Below are 20,232 nucleotides of genomic sequence, written 5' to 3'. Positions count from 1 at the left end.
TCACTGACTGGTTTCTTCTTCTGGAGTTGGTCCAAATAGTCTTGGACGACTCTGATACCACTTTGGTATCAAACTAAACTTGAATTTTTTTTATCAAATGAATTCCTCTCATTTTGAGAGAGGAGGATCTTATATATAAAGGAAATTAGTTACCAGATGTTTAACTAACTATTATAACAACTAACAATTAGCTAACAACTTATAATTAACTAATTCCTTCCTAATTATTTACAAAAAGGATTCTTTCGGCCCTTACACTATACACTCTCATGATAAAAACAAAATACCAAAATTTAATACCATTCGTTTGTTTTTTATTATTTCTATCAGAATTGTCTCTTATTTGATTTTAAAATTTTCATTTGAGTTGAATTTTTATATGTCAAGTAACTTGTTCACCATGTCTTAATTTTTTTTGGATTAAAAAACATGTGGATTTGGATTCAAATAAGATTTTTAAAAGATTAAAAACCAGATTGAAAATTTTCTAAAACAATAGGGACACCTTTAAATTTATCACTAATTTTTTTTTTTGGAACTTTTTATCACTAAAGTTGTAAATAATTATTTCATACATGTCGTAACAACTAAATTTCTCCTCGGATATAAGTACATCTAATTACTAGCTATCAATTTTTTCTGGTAAAATATGGAACAAAAAATTTGAACCTCAAATCTTTAGGTCAGAGTACATACTTTATGTTCGTAGACCTATACTCACTTTAACAATCATCACCTTTTATTACAAACAGATCTACTCATCGACTTTGCGCCTTTTTTTTAAAATATATTACGCAATAGAGCCATTAAACAGAACATTGATTTTGATGAACAGTGGAAATTAAAAGTTTGTTTTATTATGGAAATGCGTTAGAGAATAACAGCGATTAGGAGGAGCTCTTGAAGAAGTGAGATTGAAAAGCCTTTTGTTTGATAACTGAAACTTGCTAGAAGTGCTTGTTGATGCTTCTTCTGCTTCTGCTTCTTGAGATTGACAAATTTTGGTGACGGGCACACTTATTTCCCCAGCCAAAGCCTCTGCCTCAGCTTGTGTTTTGATTATTTGATCAAAACAAATGTATCTTCCATGTGCCTCGTTTTCTCCCATTGCCTCGTACACGCTCACGTGTGTCTCAGCTAATCTTCGCAGGCTTATTGTTGCCAATAGTCCTTGCTCGTACATCTCTTGCGCTCCTGATATTAATTAGAAGTGACAGAGATCGAGAACTATGAAAGTTACTGACTAAAACAGGGCATTTTAATTTCAAAATTGAGAAAACTATGAAAGTTATGTGACAGAAAAAGCTAGAACTTTTATTACATTCTAATATTAATCCTATCCTTAATATGTTAGTTAAAAAGAAATTAAGTTGTAGAGATTGAACAAAAGGAAAAGGAAAAAAAACAACAGAAAAAAAAAATGTACCTTTGAGATATGCCAATGTTGCAGTTGAATTTCTCATACAAAGGTCAGGAGCTGTTACCAAGCCAGAACAAATAGTGAGTAACTTTATATCTCTATCTTTTGCAATTCTCCATGCTGCCTTCTCTGCCTTTAGCTTCCCCAAAGCATACCATAGCTTCAAATATTCCAAACAAAGTATCAATATAAATTGTCTTCTTCAAAACCACATACATCTCAAACCGAGTACAAAGATAAATTGCTTGTTTAAATATTACTTCATCTTTACTTTTAATTTTGATTCATTTTGGTCAATACTTTCAAAATATTCAATATGGTTTTTATACTTTTAACCTTGTTCAATTTAGGTATTGAACTTTTAAAAATGATCATTTTTTAAAAAAAAATAAATAGAATTGAAAATGAAAGTATCAAAATGGTCATTTTTACAATGACCAAAGTATTGAACTAATATGAATTAAAGACGACTAATGTAGTGTTTAAATTTTATAAATAATACCATCTCTTTGAAATTCATCTCCATTTTCTTATATGCATACGACATGTTTCAAATAATTCACTTTTTAAAGTACACAATATTGGTGTGATGTATTGAAATTCACTTTTTATTTATGTGTGGACCAAATAAGTACAAATGAATTCATTTTAGTAGATGTTATTTTTTAAAAACATTACACCATAAAAAAATAATAACAAAGTAAAAGAAAGAAGATACATGGTCCTAGAGGAGACAAAAAAGTCTAACCACTTATAAAAAATATCCAAGAGAAAGACAACGATAAAGTAGAAAAGTGGGGACTAGAAATTAAATTCTCAATTTGTAACAACACTAAAGGTATGGTTGGAAATACCTATCCTAAAAAAATATATATGGTTGGAAATAATTTTCAAATAAGTAACTTCACTTTTACCATCTTTAAAATCACTGTAAAATATGCCTTTAATAATTTAAATTTAATTTAATATTTAGTTTTACACAATCAATATAATGTTCATACCATTAAAATTGATTTAATTATTAATTAAAAACAAATTTCAAAGTGATTTCAAGCTTGATAAAAGTGATTTTAACCATTTCAAAATTACTTTTAAACATGCTCTAAGGAGTTGATGACTATTTAACTTCAAGGTTTTTTTCTTAGCGATTGTTCTATTCTTGAATTACAAGAGCTAACTACATACATGAGTGATCGTTTCTTAAAAAAATTGTAGTCTTAGTTCATGAAGTTTGATTTAGATTGCATTTAAGTTTGAGTTTTCAAACTCAACAATTTAATCCATGAGATTTCCATTTGGTATCATTTTTTTTTTTTTTTTTTTTTTGTCTTTCCATCAAGTTTTTTCGTTAATTAATAACAAAAAGCTGACATTGACACCTATTTTCTATTAAAAAAAACTCATGTATTATTATTAAATTAAAAAATATTTTCTTCTTTTTTTCTCTTCCCCTCTTCTCATCCTTCCACCTTCCTTCTTCCACTACAGTCGTCCGGAGGAAGAGGGGAAAAAAAAAGGAAAAGCGAGAAAAATAATGGTTTTACAAATTTAATAATTAAAAAGTTGGAAAAAAAATCATAAAAGATAGGTGTGACGCCAGCTTTCAATTTGTAATTAATGAAAACATTTAGAAGACTATGAATGCTACAAAATTAAAACTTCAAAGTAAAATTGTTGAACTTGAAATGCTAGGATACAAATGCAACATAAATCAAACCTTAAACAAAGAGTCTAATTTTCTGTCTACAAATTACCCATCTTTAAAACAAGGCTTAGAAACAGTAATTTTTTGAAATTCATTAACAAGCATAACATTCACAAAGTTATTCAATTATAGTTCCTTAGCAACAGTTTCAAGAAACCAATACAGTAAATAAGTTTCAAGATTTAGGCTTACTTTTTTATCGACGCATAGCGATGGATCGCTCCAACAATTGTGGTCGACGACTGGGGGGAGCTCGGCTTGTGTACCGTCACGCCATATGCAGGCCAAAAGAGAAGAGGTAAAAACACAGTATCTTACAGAGGATGTTCTTGCACAGGCCTCCATAACATTCTCGCTCACCTTCTTTTCTACCTCAGCCATGGCTTTCTTTTAGCATGCAACATCATCATTTGAAAGAGAAGAGAAGGTTAGATTATTTTAAAATGGAAACTAAAAGATGTTTGGAAGAATTTAAACGTCATCAATTATTTTATATATATATCAAATATCTCACCCATATATATACATCACCTCATAAAATTACATCTTGTGCTTTTTATATTAATTTTTAACCTTCATTTTTTAGAATTTTACTATTGCTTACCTTTGATGGAAGTTTATATAATTAGGATATTTTTGTTGGAAGAGTAACGTAGATATAAATATAATAGGACAATTTTATTGGGATTGCGATAAAGTCCTATGAGAAGAAGACTATTAGATAGGTAAGTTAACTTATCTATCTTAATTGGTATAAATTTTTTTGAGTGAAAATCAAAGCAAAGTTATTCAAAGTATGTGCACTCAAAATGAACACATATGATATCATTGTAAAAATATGTGAAGAGACTCCGAATGAACTAATGTTTTGGATTTTTGTTACTACTTCTTCATTACTTAAAGTAATAGAAAAAATAGAAACTAATTTCAAAATCATAAGAATTGAAATAAAATTAATTAGTTCTTTTAGCATAGTTTTCTTTTTAAAAAATTACTTTTATCACCTATTTCTTGAATTCGGAACATCTTGGCTTCTACATTAATTTAAAAGCTTTCTAATTTATCATATTTATAAATATATCACTTAAAGTTCTTTTTCAAAGCCAACGTGTTTTCACTTCAAAATATAGATAACTTTCTGTTGGTATTAAAGGTAATTGGTAAGGCAACTAATCAATCCCAATAAATGATTGATCAAAGTTTCTGTTTGTATGTGGGTGGATAAGAAAACATCCAACAAAGCAGATAATGTGATGGTATTAATGTTCCACCAACTTCATTGAACCTTTTTTGTTCTGTTAGGTACAATGTTGATGTGTCTTCCACTTAACCGTTTGATTTGTTTTTTCTTTTTAATTAGAACCTGTTAATTCTGTTTTACTAGCTCATTAAATTTTTATATATTATATACCTATGTTTCTTATTTTTTCAAAAGATTACAGAAAAAATAATTACAAAGAAATAGTTTCTCTACCAAGCTTTGGTTAACTTTGAGCGTCCTAGTCGGACCTTAAATGGAACTAAAAAAATAAAAAATAAAAAATAAACACTTTTTGGTCCTAAATTATGGCCTAGTTTCCATTTGGTTATCAAGTTTCAAAATGTTATATTTTTAATCTTTAAGTTTTGAGTTTGATTTCAATTATCTTTTTTTCTTTCAGATTTGAGTTTTGTTTCAATTTAGTCTCTAGATCTCAAAATTATATTTATACATTTAACCTTCGTTTTTCACTAAATATTTACTTTCAATCTTTTTGACGTTAATATCTACAATTACAAACTAAAATTTTAAAAATAATTTTAATTTTGATAAAAATTAATAAACCTTAATTATTATAATTCTTTTAATTTTCTTAAAATAATTAATATACATTAACACTAAAGTTAAAAGTGTAAATCTTAAAACTTAAAATTTAAGTAAAACAAAACTTAAAATTGTAAAATTTTAAAACCCAATGACTAGATTAAGCTAATCTCAAAATTTAGACTATGAAATCTAGAAAAGTTAGGACCAAAACAGTATTTTCTCTAGAAAGATAATTGTAAAATATAAAAATTATGAGGGACTAAATCGAAAATTTAAAAAGAAATGAATTAAATGCTTAAAAAATTACCGAAAGCGTACCGAATAGCCAGTGAGACCAGAAGGATCGATGAAAGAAGAGGTATGGAAGACGCCGCGACAGCCTTCAAAAGCATTTGCTAAGCTATCGCATTCCATCAAATTGGCCGACAATGTCGATACTTTACAATCGTTTATTCTAAACCCACCTCCTTCTGATTTCATTTCTCTCACTCTCTCTCTATCTTCTGCATCATTTTCATTTTTCAACCATATTAATATCATATTTATTAAACTTTGATTCCAATTCAAATACACAAACAAGATATTCAATAGTTTGAGAAACAGTAAATGCCAATCTAGGATGAGATATTAATTAAATCTAATACAATTAATCATGCTAACCTCTCATCCTATACGTCACAAATTTTATATATTTAGTTGAAAAACTCATAATATTATCTAATCTAAATTTAAATATCTTAAAAAGAGTTAATATACATTCACTTTTTTCAATCTATTTGGTTTCTCTAGCTTTAAAATGGGTTGAATAATCTAATAGATTGACGGACTTCAAAAATTTATAAAGGTTCTTCGCCTTTTAATTAATGTCTAACCAGATCTAAATTTTCATTACAATGTTGTATTTTTATAATTCATAAAAAAAATATTACTAAGTCAATTAACTATTAAACCCAAAACTAAAAACTCAATGACTATTGAATACAAAATTGAAAGTTTAACAATCTATTAGACATCTTTTGAAGTTTAAGGACGACTCATTTGTTACCTAATTAAAAGTTTGAATCTATTGACACTTTTGAAAGACTAAAGAGACACAAAATTGAAAATTCTGGGATTACATACATTTGTAACATAAAAATAACTTAATATGTCTTTGGTATAAGAATGAAAAATGAAATTTCTCCTTTCAATCTACTATGCAATTCTTTAGTATAAGGATGGTGTCTTTTTATAATGTCTTTTATCTATTTAGTAATTTTTAAAGAGGAAATTATAACCTTTCCAAACAAAATTGAAAGTTTAAATTATTACTTTTCAACCATTATACAAAATGTCTTTAATTACCAGTTATAAATTTTTTTAAATTATAAATTTAGTACCTTATACTTCACAATTCTAAAAATTCACAAATTTGTTAGATTCAAAATTGAAATCTCAAAATTCCACTGATACATAAAATTTAAATTTAAATTTAGTAGATTGTTTTTTAAATTTTAATTTATTAAAAATATATTAAACATAAAACTAGAAATTCATAGATAAATAGATATAAATAGACACACGAACTTTAAAATTTAGAAAATGAATTTATAATTTAAATAGATGTTTATTCGTTAAACCTACTCCAATATAAGAAAATTGTTAGAAATAATACTTAAGTTTTCATCCTACAAAATTAGTATCTTTTAAAATTTTGTTGAAATAGTTTTTCTAGTTTAAATAGCTTTTCTCAGTCGAGATCGACTAGATTTAGTTTTTTTTTTTTAAAAAAAAAATAGCATTTTCTAACTTGTTTTGGCCTTTTTTAGCCTTATTATGTGATGTTCCTAAATCTTATACCAAATCTTATATATTTTCAAATTTTCTCCAAATTTGGTTATATTTATCAAATATTATATCAAAATATTAAGTAATTTTTTTAATTTTTTAGCCAATTTTCTCATTTCTAAATCAATTTACCAATTATCAAAATGATTTTTTTTTATGGATTTTAGGTGATTGATTTTGATTTTTAAATTTTTTGAAAGATTAAAAATTTCAAAAAAGGTAAAATATGAAAAATATATAAAATCTCGATATGAATCTTGAACAGATTAACACCGAGATCGGTAAATTCTCGGGCAGATTATTACCGAGATTTTATATATTTTCTATATCTTACATTTTTCTTTGCAAATTTTAATCTTTCCCAAAATTTAAAAATCAAAGTGCAATCATACATCTGAAAAAAATTTTAAAAAAATCTAATTAGTAAATTCATTTGGAAATTTAGAAATTCATATAATCATGAAAATAAAATTGGTCTAAAATTACATAAGAATTGAATATAATATTCCATAAAGATAACCAAATTTGAAGAAATTTTGAAAATATATAAGATTTGGTATAAAATTAGATTATGTAATAATTGAAAAAATTACTAAAATCTTGACGTTTAATCTCTCGGACATGTACTGAAAAATATCCAAAAGGACTAAAACAATAAAAAATAAAAAAGTAATTTTTTTAACTAAATCTCAATTGTGTGGATCTTTTAACACTTTTCAAACAAAAAATGTATTAATTTTGAAAGTTGGAAAATTGGAAAATTGAGGGTGCTATTTCCACAATTTCCTTGAAGGTAAGAAAGGTCGCATGTCAACTCATCTTTGTTTGTTTCTTGTTTAGAACGAGGGAAGGGTGGATTGGAATAGATGTTTTGGTCCATTACTTCTCTCACCAGAATTTTATTTTATATTTAAAGAACTGATTTATTATTATTATTATTATTTTGTTTAAATACTATTTTCATCTTTATATTTCCAATTTTAATTTATGTATTTTTAAATTGTTCATATTTTTATTTTTTGGTTCATTTAGGTTCTTATATTTTTAAAATGTTTATTTTGGTTCCTATACTTCTAAATAATGGTCATTTTGGTCCCTTCTGTTTCATTTTTATTTCATTTTTAAGAAACCAAATTCACTTTTTAAAAATATAGGAATGAAAATGAACTAAAGTTGAAAATATAAAATTAAATATTTTGAAAATATAAACCCAAGAAAGTACAAGAATCAAAATAAACATTCCAAAGCACAAGAGCCAAAATAAATCATACTCACAAGTACATGGACTAAATTAGTATTTAAGCTTTAAGAGTGTTTAGACCCACAACTTGAGGTGGGTGGAGTAGTCCATCCTAAATTGAGACTCAAATCATAATAGTTAATGTTTACAATTATTATAAATTAATTACAATATTATTATTCAAATACGTATTCGGCCCCTATTTTTTGAAAAAAGAAAAACATAATAGATTATAGTTATGCAAAAATTCTAAAACTCGAGCCTTCCTCTAGGCGCTATTAAGTATAGTCCAATAAAATAATGTTAGTTTTATTTTTATATATATATATAGATAGGTAGATAGAGGTGGCTGTCTTTAAAGGAGCTAAAGAAATTATACACATTTATTGAACTCCCATCATGTTCCACGTTTTCATGATTCTCAAAATCGGGGTGCTGAATCAGTCCGTTTATGAAAATGCCTATGAAAAAGAATTATAAATAAAAAGCTTTCAAAGAAGAAAAAGGCTAGAACGGATAATAGAATCAAGAGCTAAGGACTAAAATGTCTAAACGATTCTTAGTACCAATATTACTGAAAAAAAAAATGCGTGAAATACGAAGATTTCCGAAAATGCAATATGCCTTTTCAGAAAACGAGAAGGAAACAGAAACTAATCCGGAAGATGATCAAATTTTAGCTTAAGAACAGAGGAGAAAAAACAAATCAAGAATTAAGCACTCAAAAATCGGACGAATGTAAGAATGTCAATGAAAGAGATGCATTAAATACAAAGAAGATTCCCGAAAATGTAATATGCTCTTTCCAAGAAAGAAAAAAGTAAGTAATCTGGAAAATTATCTTAAAAAGAGGAGAAAATCAAGAGTTGAGCACCAGAAAATCGAACGATCATCAATATGAATGTCACTGAAACAGAGTCAGAGACGTAAGATAACAATAAGATTATAAGAAAGAAAGTGATCTGGAAAATGATCAAAGCTAATCTTAGAAAAGGAGAAAATCAAGAGTTAGGCACTAAAAAATCGAACGATTCTAGGCATCAATATCACTGAAACAGATGCGTCAAATTCAAAGACGATTCCCGAGAATGTAAAACAGAAAGTAATCTAGAAAATGATTAAAGCTAATCGTACAACAAAGATGAAAATCAAGAGTTAAGCACTCAAAAATCGAACGATTCTAAACATCAATATCACTGAAACAGATGTAAAACAGAAAGTAATCTGGAAAATGATGAAAACTAAGCTTACAGCAGAGGTGAGGTGGAAATCAAGACTAAAGCGCTAAAAAATTGGACGATTTTCAGCAGCAATTTCAGTTTGAGAGAAAAACACTAGCAATGGAAGTCAAAACAAACCTGGATTATCGAGGAGGATCCGAACGGAAAATCCACACTGCAGGAGTTGATTAACGACCGCAAGGCCTAAGAGAGAGACGCCACTGGTAACGCAAACGAGCTCGTCGCCGGGGTCCTCGTCGGTATCACTGGATGAGTGGGATGAAACTCTCCTTCCGTGGAATTCATCAGAATCCTTCCGGCGACTGGCAAGCATACAGGCACGCTCGGAAATGCGGCGGAGCTCCTCCAACTCCACTCTCCGGCACTCTTCCGCCCCTGCAATCCCCATTTTGATCTGAGAGTGAAGTTGAAACAGTGCGCAAACGCTGAACGCGCAGAATTTTGGGAGATGATGAAACTGAGAGGAGTAGTTGTTATTTATATCTCTCAGATTCGTCACTCACGAAAAGAACGCTTTCACAGGAATCTCCGCTCCTCCGAAATAAGCAACTGCCACTGCTCCAATAAATAAAGGTTAAATTATTGAAGGAAAACCTCTATTTCTATTTTCTACCCCCCTCTTTAATTTTCATTAATTCATCTACTAATTTGAGATAGTCTAAAATATTATTTTTAATTATAGTTTTTTTATTTTTATACCAACTTTGTTTTTCTTATAACTATTTCCATTTTTTTTTTTTTGAAAATTAGATATATTTTCTCAATTTTCTTACCATTGTTTACATCATTCTTAAATAATAAATTCTTAACCAAATTTTAAAATAAAAATAGTTTTCAAAATTTGACTTGATTTTTTAAAACGTGTAGAAAAGTAAATAATAAAGCAAGAAATCTAGAGGTAATAGAGATATTTGTAGGCTTAATTTTTAAATAATAATAGTATCAATTTTACTTCACTTTCATCATCTCTATACTTTAAAATATTCATTTTAGTTCATATACTTTTAACTTTTATTCATTTTGATATTTATATTTTTAAAATTTGGTCATTTTGGTTCGTTCATTTTTCTTTATTTCACTTTTTGATGGATCAAAATAGTCATTTTTTATAAGTTCAAGGACAAAAATAAAACCAAAGTTGAAAAAATGAAAATAAAAACGAACATTTGAAAGTATAGGGACTAAAATAAAGTAAAGTTAAAAGTATGAGAACTAAAATAAATTTTTTAAAATATAGATATCAAAACAAGCCAAAACTGAATATATAAGAACCAAAGTAGTATTTAGACTTAAAATATTATTTTCTCTTTTAAGTTTGAAAATAAATTTCTATTTAATTCTTATGATTTAAAGTATAATACTTTTGCTCTCAAGATTTAGATTGTGGTTTGATTGACAGAAAAATGATATGAGATAATTGAGGTATTACTTTTTAAATGATGTGACATATTTTATTAATTTTTTATTTGATTATTAGGTTAAGTGGTTTTTTTTTATAACTTTTCTCTCTCCTCTTTTTAGGAAGGAGAGAAAGAAAGTGAAGAGGAACATGGGAGGCAAGGAGAGAGAATAAAAAAGTCACTTAACCCAACAATCAATTTAAAACTAATAAAATATGTATGTGGTAAAAAAAATAAATTAAATGTCACATTATTTAAAAGTTAACACCTCAATTATACTAATATCATTTATTTGATCAGTCAACTAATCTTCAACTTCACTTAATGACATTTTAAAGCTACCACTTAAAAGACACATATGATCACATATCTTAAAATGTTTTTGACTTAATTTTTATGGTAACAGTTTGAATTTAAATTTTATTTCAATCAAAGATCAAACCAAAAATCCTTATATTCTAAATTCCTTAAAATCTAAGATGCATACAAAATAATAATTATTATTATTAAAAAAAAGAAGAAGAAGAAGCAAAGAAATCATTGTTCCAACTCTAAAAAAATTTATTTAAAAAAAACTCTAAAGAATTTCAAATAATAAAATTAAATAATTTTTTTTATATTCAAATCTAATGGTTCTATTTAAGTGAGAAAATCAAACTTCAACCTTTTATTTAACGTCGATGGTACTCTATTCATTAAGTATTTTATTATTATTTTTTTAATTGTTAATCAAATTAGTCTTTATCCAATTAAAGATTTGACTAAAAAGATTCTCTTATAGCATGTTTTTATATATAGTATAGATTTTCTAAATCTCTTTATTAAAATACTATTTTTCGGCATGACTAAATAAAAATCTGTCCTCGAACTAAAAGTATATTTTATCGTTTGACTAAAAAAACCTCTTCACAAATCACATATTTCAACTGTAGCAAGTTTTTCATAAATTTAAATTTGATTAATGTTCAAATTAGCAGTAGAATATTTCGGTCAAAACACTTAAAAGCTTTTAACCATATTTAGCTTTAATGTTGTTTTTCTTTATAATTTTATCTTATTTTTAATACACATATGTATTTTATTTTCCAATAAGAATGCTTTTATGAAAAAAAAAATCAACAAAAATTCATCCAAAAGTTAAAAAGGCCACACTTTTTCAAGTTTTAACTTTAACTTCGTAATGCTCATATAAATTTAGATTGTATTTAATTTGATAAAAATGACAGAGATAAACACTAACCTTTTCCCACTTATATTTATATACTTTTAATTTTAGAATAAGGAGAGGACGGGAAGAAAATTTTTCCTGCTCCCTAAAGGCGGGATTACATTTCTCCGCTCCTGTCCTTGTCCCAACTCCTTTCCTAGCCTCACTCCAACTTTTATATATATCTTATATATATATATATAATATATATATAAATTCACTTGCACTAGACAGTGATTTTAAATAGATAATTTATTAATTAATTATAATTATATGTATATATAATTTTCTGTTGATATATATATATATATATTATTTATTAAGTTGAGATAAGGATATGTTGTTTTAATATTTAAATCTAAATCTTTAAAAATTATGAAAATTAAATATTTTAATCATATCTTTGTCTCAAATGGGATGAGATATTTAACTATTCAATTATCATAGTGATTTAAGTTAATTAATCTTTAAAAAAATCTCACAAAGAAATTTTTTTCATGAATTCTCTATGGGGAATCTCTGCCCCAATTTCATGAAAATTTTCCCGAGAATAAGGAATTAAATTAGTATCAAAGATGAGGAAGTCATTCCTAACCCTGTCTGGTGAACCTCTCTAGTTTTGATTATATTATTTTAAATTTTAAATTTTACTTTTAAGTTTGAAATTTTTTTTGTAGCAAAATCTTTCTGTCAATTTCATTTTAGAATACAAAAGGACAATAAAACATATAGTGTAGTACATATTCCTCCGTTTGACAAGTTTTTCAATTATAATGCTAATTAATGATGGTATTGATGATTGAATTGTAAAACTAGAAGTTATTTGTAGACTTGTCACATGGCAATATACTAAGAAAAGAAGTTTAAAGGATATAATCACATTCAAATTGATATTATTTAGCTGAAGAAATAATCAATGTGCGTATAAGTGACCAGTAGATATTAAAAAAATGGAGGAAAGAAATAATTTAGATTTTTAGAGAGGATTCTTAGAGAGTTAGGAATTTAGTCAAAGTAGCCCAGAAAAGATAAAATATTATGAAAAAAAAAATTATACATCTACCATATTTAAGAAGTTATCTAGTAATAATCTTTTTTAGGTTGAATTTTCGTCTTGTTTCTTTATTCATTTCTTATTGTCAATCCACGTCTTATTTTTAATTTATTTTTTCTTTTTCTCCACGTCCCTTACATTATGATCTATCTTCATTCTAATAAGGAAATTAAATTAAAATATTTTGAAACGATATAAGTATAATTGAAATGTACTTCCGACTTTATATCGGCCATAATCATCGCTATTGCATTCACAAATCTAGGGAAAATGCAGTTTGTAATAATTAAAATGTAATTAAGTTTTAGATAGTTGGAATAATAGAGCCTTTCTATTTTCTTTCTTTTTTTTCCTCTTGTTTTTTTTTTTTTTAAGATATTGAATTGCAATAAAGAGAATTGAACCTCATAGTATGAGGGCAAGACAAAAAAAAAGTTAAAAGAAAAATAAAAAAAAAATCAACTAAGCACTCAGAAAAATAGGTCCCCAAACTCAGAAAAAATGTCTCAAGGAAATGAGTCCTTGTGATGCATAAACTTTCCTTTTTTAAGCTTAATAATATGTATGCACTTTTTTAATTGAAGTAATTTAATTATAAAATATTTTAGGATTCCATTTAATATAAATTATTTGATTTTATTGGTTATGAATTAAAATAAGAACCATATAAAGTTAACAAGAGTTCAAAAAAAAAAAAAAAAAAAGACATGTAAACAAGGAATAACATCGAGGGGAATATGATGTTGATATAAAAGATAAATAATAAACTAAAATATCAATATATAATTCATTTTATTTAATATTATAAAAAGTTAATGATATTTTAAGTAAAATAATTATTTTTGTATGAAATTATATTTTCTGTTTTTAATTTATGTAATTTTACTCGAATAAACTTCACGCAAGTCTTTCCCTTTCATCACTATTGGAGTGAGAACAAAAAAAAAAAAAAAAAAAAAAAAAAAAAAAAACGTCACCAAATAAAATGTTACGTACGTGGGGGCATTCCATACACCAATTCCAACCGATTAAATTCTCCTCTCCTTTTTGTTTTAGAAAAAAAGTATTTGGATTAGATTTTATTTCGTTTACAGCTAGTCCGAAGTTTTGAGTTTGGTTTCAAATAGTCATTCGGTTTCAAATTTACAATTTTACTTTTGAGTGATTTAAGTTGTATTCAATTTGATCATTAAATTTCAAAATTTATACTTTAAATTTTTCACTAATTACTTACTTTTCATCTTTAGGCCATGTTTACACCTATGAATGTAAAAGGTGGATTCCCAATTGTATTATTTTTGTTGTTGTTTACTTGCTTTTCATAATCGCAATGAGATGTAGGGCCCGCCTTGAAATTTGTGATCAAATCGTATAATTTAATCAAGGAATGAAGGGTGTTCAATCGGATTATAGTTGAAAATGATGTAGGACCCACTTTCTTTAGATATTTTTATTGTAACAATGGGAAAATTATAAATTTGTCACATTTATTATTTACCTTTACTATTAACGGTTATCGTTACCGTTAGAGTCAAGCAGTAAACGATAATGATAACAGTAACAATAACATGTGACATATTCATAATTTTAGTTAAACACGATAAAAGAAATCCAATTACGCTTGTGATTCAAGCCTATTACGATTTATCCATCAATTCCATCAATGAAAATCATTTAGCCGTGTTAATGTCTATTAATTAATTTAAAGGAATTAATGTGATTATAATTGATTCACTTTTACTATTTTTTTGGCCATTAAAAATTAAATTGAAATTTTAACTTCATAATTTAGAAGTTCACTATCATATTAAAAAAGTTTAATCTTTTTGTCAAAATTAAGAATCTTGTCTTGAAAGTATATAATTACATATAATTAGGATTATAAAACTGAAAAAAAATTAACGTAACTAATTCCTACAAAAGGATTATCCTACCCTAAAAAATTAGGACTATGAAATTTCGTCGAAAGGGGGAAAAACAAAATTCTCCTACCAAAATTTTGAAAGAAATTTATGAGCATGAGTTTGTTTTTTTTGAGTTATAATTCATTATTATGTAATGAATATAAAATTTAATCATATTTTGTATAAATAATTTTTTTTGTAATATGAATTTTACCTTTCTTTTCCAGTTATTTGTGATTTCTAGGAAGAAAGTTGTGAGAATAAAAGTATTACTATCAAATTAAACCACAATAAAAAATAATAATTTTTCTTATTGTTATTGCTTTAATTGAAAATTATATTAACATGTTATTCGGTCAGTACATTTTTAATATACTGAAAGTATAAAAGAGTATTTAAAAAAGAAAAAAAACATTTCAGATATGTGGAGGAAGAAAGGGGAAAAATGTCATCTGACTTACTTTCATAAAAAAAATTTAAATTTTTCACACATTTAAAATTATGAAATATTTCACCCACAGTTAGTATTTTTCTATTAAAAAAAAAAGCTAAGTAGTACATGAGTATGTACTTCATTTATAACATTCTTTAATGTGGATAGTTTTTACGTTACTTTTATAACCAAACATTTACTTGGCGAACAACGAATGAAATGAATTGACCAATCAGAAATTTTTCATTCTTAAAAATAAAAACATTTCTTTAATTAATTTATCTATGCTCAAATATTCAATAATTATTATTTCAATATTTAGGTCACCTTTGATAACCAATTTATTTTGAATAGATCTTACATTATTTTATAATTTTTTACTTGGCCAACAATGAACGAAATGAAGTTGACAAGAAAAGACATATCACCAATATTAGTAAGACATTCCAGATACCGACCGAATTTAATTTTTCATCCTTAAAAGAAAAACATTTCTTTTAATAATTTATTTATGATAAAATACTTAATAATTTTTATTTCATTATTAAGTTCATGTTTGATAACAACTTATTTTGGTCCTTTTGTTATATATTTTTAAAATGTCGATTTGATTGACAATTAATGAGTTTTTTTTTCCTTTTTAACATTAATTCTTAGGATATTTTAAAAACTAAAAACTGAAGGGAAAAAAAAAACCTTTGTATTTAATAATAGGTGAAAATAATACGGGGGGAACCAATTCGGAAAAATTAAAAGGATATGTTCTTTTAGAAACTATTTAGAAAAATAGGTTGTTTTCAAAACTATTTGTAAAAAATTTTTTTTTTTTTTAATAACTCGGGGGTCGGGGGTTCAAAATTCGACCTGCCCTTTTTTTTATTATTTTATTATTACACATTCCACCTTCTTCTTTCTTCTTTCTTTTTTTTTTTTTTAATTTTTCATTTTATAAAAACAATTTCTAAAAATATTTTATTATTTTATTTAAACTCTAAAAAGAATAAATTAAAAAAATAATATCTCATAGAAATAAAAAAATGTAAATTAAATATCTCATTTATATAAAAATAATTACAAAAATCAATGTGTCCCACAAGGCGGATGTTGTCGATTTCGAGCTGGTTGTCGTCGTCGACTTCGAACTTGAGGTTGCTCGGGTTCTTCTTGATGTTGCTCTGGTACCTCTGCAGGTGCTTCATAATATAAATATTCATTATGCTCTCCACGACCCCGACCATGTCTATGCACATATGAAGACGAAGGACCAACCTTTGAGTCATAATGTCTTGAACCAAATGTTGGCATCATCATCATCGGACTAACATAATCAGTTTGACTCTGTGTTTGGATCATAGGGGGCAACTTTTCCACATTATGTGCAACCTCATCAAACTCATCATCTTCCCGAATAGTCCTCTACGTCTAGGAGCTGGTGGAGGAACAATAAGTATATCGTACATATAATGAATTTTCTTCATATAGCTTTGGTTGTCACTACATATAGTAAGAATCTGGTTCGAATCATTCTCGGAGTCTACTGTTGTTCGATCTCTATGAATTATAAAACAATTAGACAATATTTAAAATAAATTTAAATTAAAAATAATTAGATAATATTAATTCATTTACCAGATGACTCACAGCTGCTCTCGGACGAGTGACGTAGCGTCTTGTGATAATATTATACTAATGAATATATTCTGGAGTGACATTTGTGTCAACCTATTCAAGAGAAACTCCCATTGCAATAAACCTTGCACGATAGTGCCATCGCACTACCAAATGTGTAACTTTTTCGGACCAATATCCAATCCTTAAGTCAATATCATGCAGTACGGGTTCAGTATTACAAGGCGATGGGACATCTTGCTGAAAACCGAATTGTCTCATTACCCTATCAGGAAGATGCCACTCACCAATGTGAAAATATATGAGAGGACTCATCGTCCGCCATATGTTTTGACCATTCATACAAAAATTAGGCAAAATATACACAATAATTTTGTATGGCTCCCAAATAACCTGAAACACAAAATATTATATTAGAGAATATTAAAGACAAATACAATAAAAATGTGTATAAAATAATCAATTAGGTTTAGTGTAATGTACCTGTTCAGGTTGAAGCAGATCAAACATGTATCTATACTGGCTGACTACATGTGTGGCTGTCCTATTCACACAAAATTTGTCTCTCTACCTAAATTTTTAAATTGATAATTTAGAATTTAAATTAACTGATCAGTGATATAAAAATTAAATTGAATTAAAACAACATATCGAGAACTGTAGGTTCGTCCAACTAGCTGAGCATCATTAACATGTTGAAGCTGTGGAGCCATTGTTGGAAATCGCTCCCAAGCCCATAGTTGCAAAAGTATGAGAGGCCTAGCTATCTCTCGAACCTCAGGTCTTGTTGCTTTGCATAGTTGTCTATACAACCATGCCAAGCATACTCTACCCCACAAATATCGTCCCACATCATGGAGGTTAGCTAACAGTGGCAGGAACATTAAGTGAACAAAATGACTTGATTTATCTGAAAACAGACTTCCACCCATCATTTGTAGTATATATACTCGCTCATATCTTATGACGGTTTCCTCGTCTGCATCATCTGTGAGCTCACGAAATTGTGTTCCTAACCATATTAAACTTAATCTCGATCCTTTAATCTTGTCGGCAGGTGGGGTTGCACCGAGGTACAGTTGACAAACTTCTGACCAGTCATCGTACATCACTCCGGTGACCGACTCACCGTCAACAGGTAACCCCAACAACACTTCTATGTTTTGTAGAGTGATAGTTCACTCTCCAACAGACATATGAAATGTATGCGTCTCGAGCTTCCATCTCTCGACCAAGGCTATGATCAAATGTCAGTCCAACTGAATAAATCCTAATCTGGCAACCCCATAGAATCCAGATATGCGTAGTAGCGGTAGTATTCGAGGGTGGAGTGGGATAGTGCGTTGGAGAGTTGCCTTTCGACACTTGCAAGATATTTCTCCAGTAGTACGATCTCGTCATACAATAGATGATCGATGAATGGACTGGTCGTACAAAACATCGGGATCAACAGGTCTTGGGTTTAAAACCATGATCTGAAAAAAAAAAAATATTTATTTCTCAATTAAAAAAAATATTTGTTTCTCAATTAGAAGAATAATGTACAATTTTATTAAAAGAATAATGTACAACTTAATTAAAAAAATAATGTACAACTTTATAATAAAAAAAATTGAATATACAATAAAAGATAAGTGGGTGAAGGAAATCTCGCTAAGTTTGTGATGAGGATCTCGCTCTAGAAGGAAATCTCGCTAATTTTGGGATGGGTATCTCGCTCTAGAAGGAAAATTCGCTAGAAATGTGGGCTGAATCTCGCTAGTAAGGTGAGCATCGCTAGGAAGACAGTTTGTTAAAGAAATGCTTGATCTAGCTCATGAGGAGGACTCGCTCATAATTGTCTTTACTTTATTTACTTTCCATGGAAATATATATATATATACACACACATGACCAATGAGAAAAAAAAGCTAATAATCATTAATGAAAAAGTAACAACAATAATAGAATTTTGTTACAACTAATAACTACAAGACTTGGGGGAGGTGCAGTTTATTCTAGGGATCCAAATCACAAGGGGTCGTAAGAACAAAAGGTTGGCCTTGTCTCAAGCATCGTACATTGACAAAATGTTGACCAGGTACTCGATGCAGAATTTCAAGAGGGGTTTACTACCTTTCAGGCATGGAATTGTTTTGTCTAAGGAACAGTGTCTTAAGACACCTCAAGAGGTTGAGGAAATGAGACGGATTCCCTATGCATCGGTTGTTGGTAGCCTTATGTATGCAATGTTATGTACTAGACCTGAAATTTGCTATGCAGTAGGGATTGTCAGTTGATATCAGTCCAATCTAGGATTAGATCACTGGATGGCTGTCAAAACGATCCTCAAGTATCTTCGGAGAACAAAGAACTATATGCTCGTGTATGAAGATAAGGATTTGATCCTTACAGGATACACAGACTCTGACTTTCAGACTGATATAGATTCTTGAAAATTGGCATCAGGGTCAATGTTCACTCTGAATGAAGGGGTTGTAGTTTGGCCAAACATCAAGCAGGGATGCATTGCGGACTCCACTATGGAAGCCGAATACGTAGCTTCTTGTGAAGCTGCTAAAGAGGTTGTTTGGCTTAGGAAGTTCTTTATTGATTTGGAAGATGTTTCAAATACGTCTTTTTCGATCACACTTTATTGTGATAACAACAGGGTTGTGGTAAATTCTAAGGAACCTCAAAGTCTCGACGAGGTAAACACATAGAATGGCCAGATTGCCAGCTCAACAAGCCTACCATTTTGGAGATTCGTTTGATTGGGGAGCAAGGAACTCAGCTACACAAGACAGAATTCACTCCTTCCCCGAACCAGGGGTAAGTAGATAAATTGCTCTCTTAAGGACAATGACCTATTGTTCATTAGAGGAATCAGTGATACTTAAGAAGTTAGATGTAACTAAAGGGGCAAAACGGTAAATTGGTCCAACTGTACTTACGAGCGATTTGTGAAGGGTCATCGCATTGTTGATTACTTATATCCAATGGATACAGAAATATATCCGTAGTGCGAAGAGTGCAACTATCAGTCTTTAGTGGAGCGACCAACAGTTATCGGATGGTGGATCTCGTGATTAAAGAATAAGGTAAATATAGTATTAAGAATAAGCTATTATACATTAAAGATAGCCTTAATAACTAAAGCTATAAAATATTTTCATAGCAAGGTATATATGCTATGTCTTCTTACTCTATTATAGCATCTGATATAGCCATACAAAAACGCTATAAAAAGTCCCTAACTTTTAATGACATGGGTTGTCATGACCTTTGAAGAAAGCTATAAAAGGTCTATTATAGCTTTTTTCGTTAGCTATCATATCCGTTATTTCTTGTAGCGGATCATTAGTCAAACCATTTAATATAAAATT

The 20,232-nt window shown here is 28.2% G+C and overlaps 1 protein-coding gene across 1 annotated transcript; it reads right to left on the bottom strand.

Moving 5' to 3' along the window:
- Positions 1–648: 648 nt before the first annotated feature.
- On the bottom strand, positions 649–9,811 carry LOC120090209 (cinnamoyl-CoA reductase-like SNL6). The gene is made up of 5 exons (XM_039047752.2): positions 9,358–9,811; positions 5,251–5,435; positions 3,318–3,512; positions 1,427–1,580; positions 649–1,194 (listed from the first exon to the last, which is right to left on the bottom strand). The coding sequence occupies exons 1-5, from the start codon at positions 9,626–9,628 to the stop codon at positions 842–844; spliced, it is 1,158 nt and encodes a 385-aa protein (XP_038903680.2). The 5' UTR covers positions 9,629–9,811; the 3' UTR covers positions 649–841.
- Between the last annotated feature and the right edge of the window lie 10,421 nt (positions 9,812–20,232).

The sequence above is a fragment of the Benincasa hispida genome, chromosome 11, assembly GCF_027475165.1.
Source record: "Benincasa hispida cultivar pf3 chromosome 11, pf3_genome.v1.1, whole genome shotgun sequence".
NCBI lineage: Eukaryota > Viridiplantae > Streptophyta > Magnoliopsida > Cucurbitales > Cucurbitaceae > Benincasa > Benincasa hispida.
This window is presented reverse-complemented; position numbering and strand designations above follow the sequence as displayed.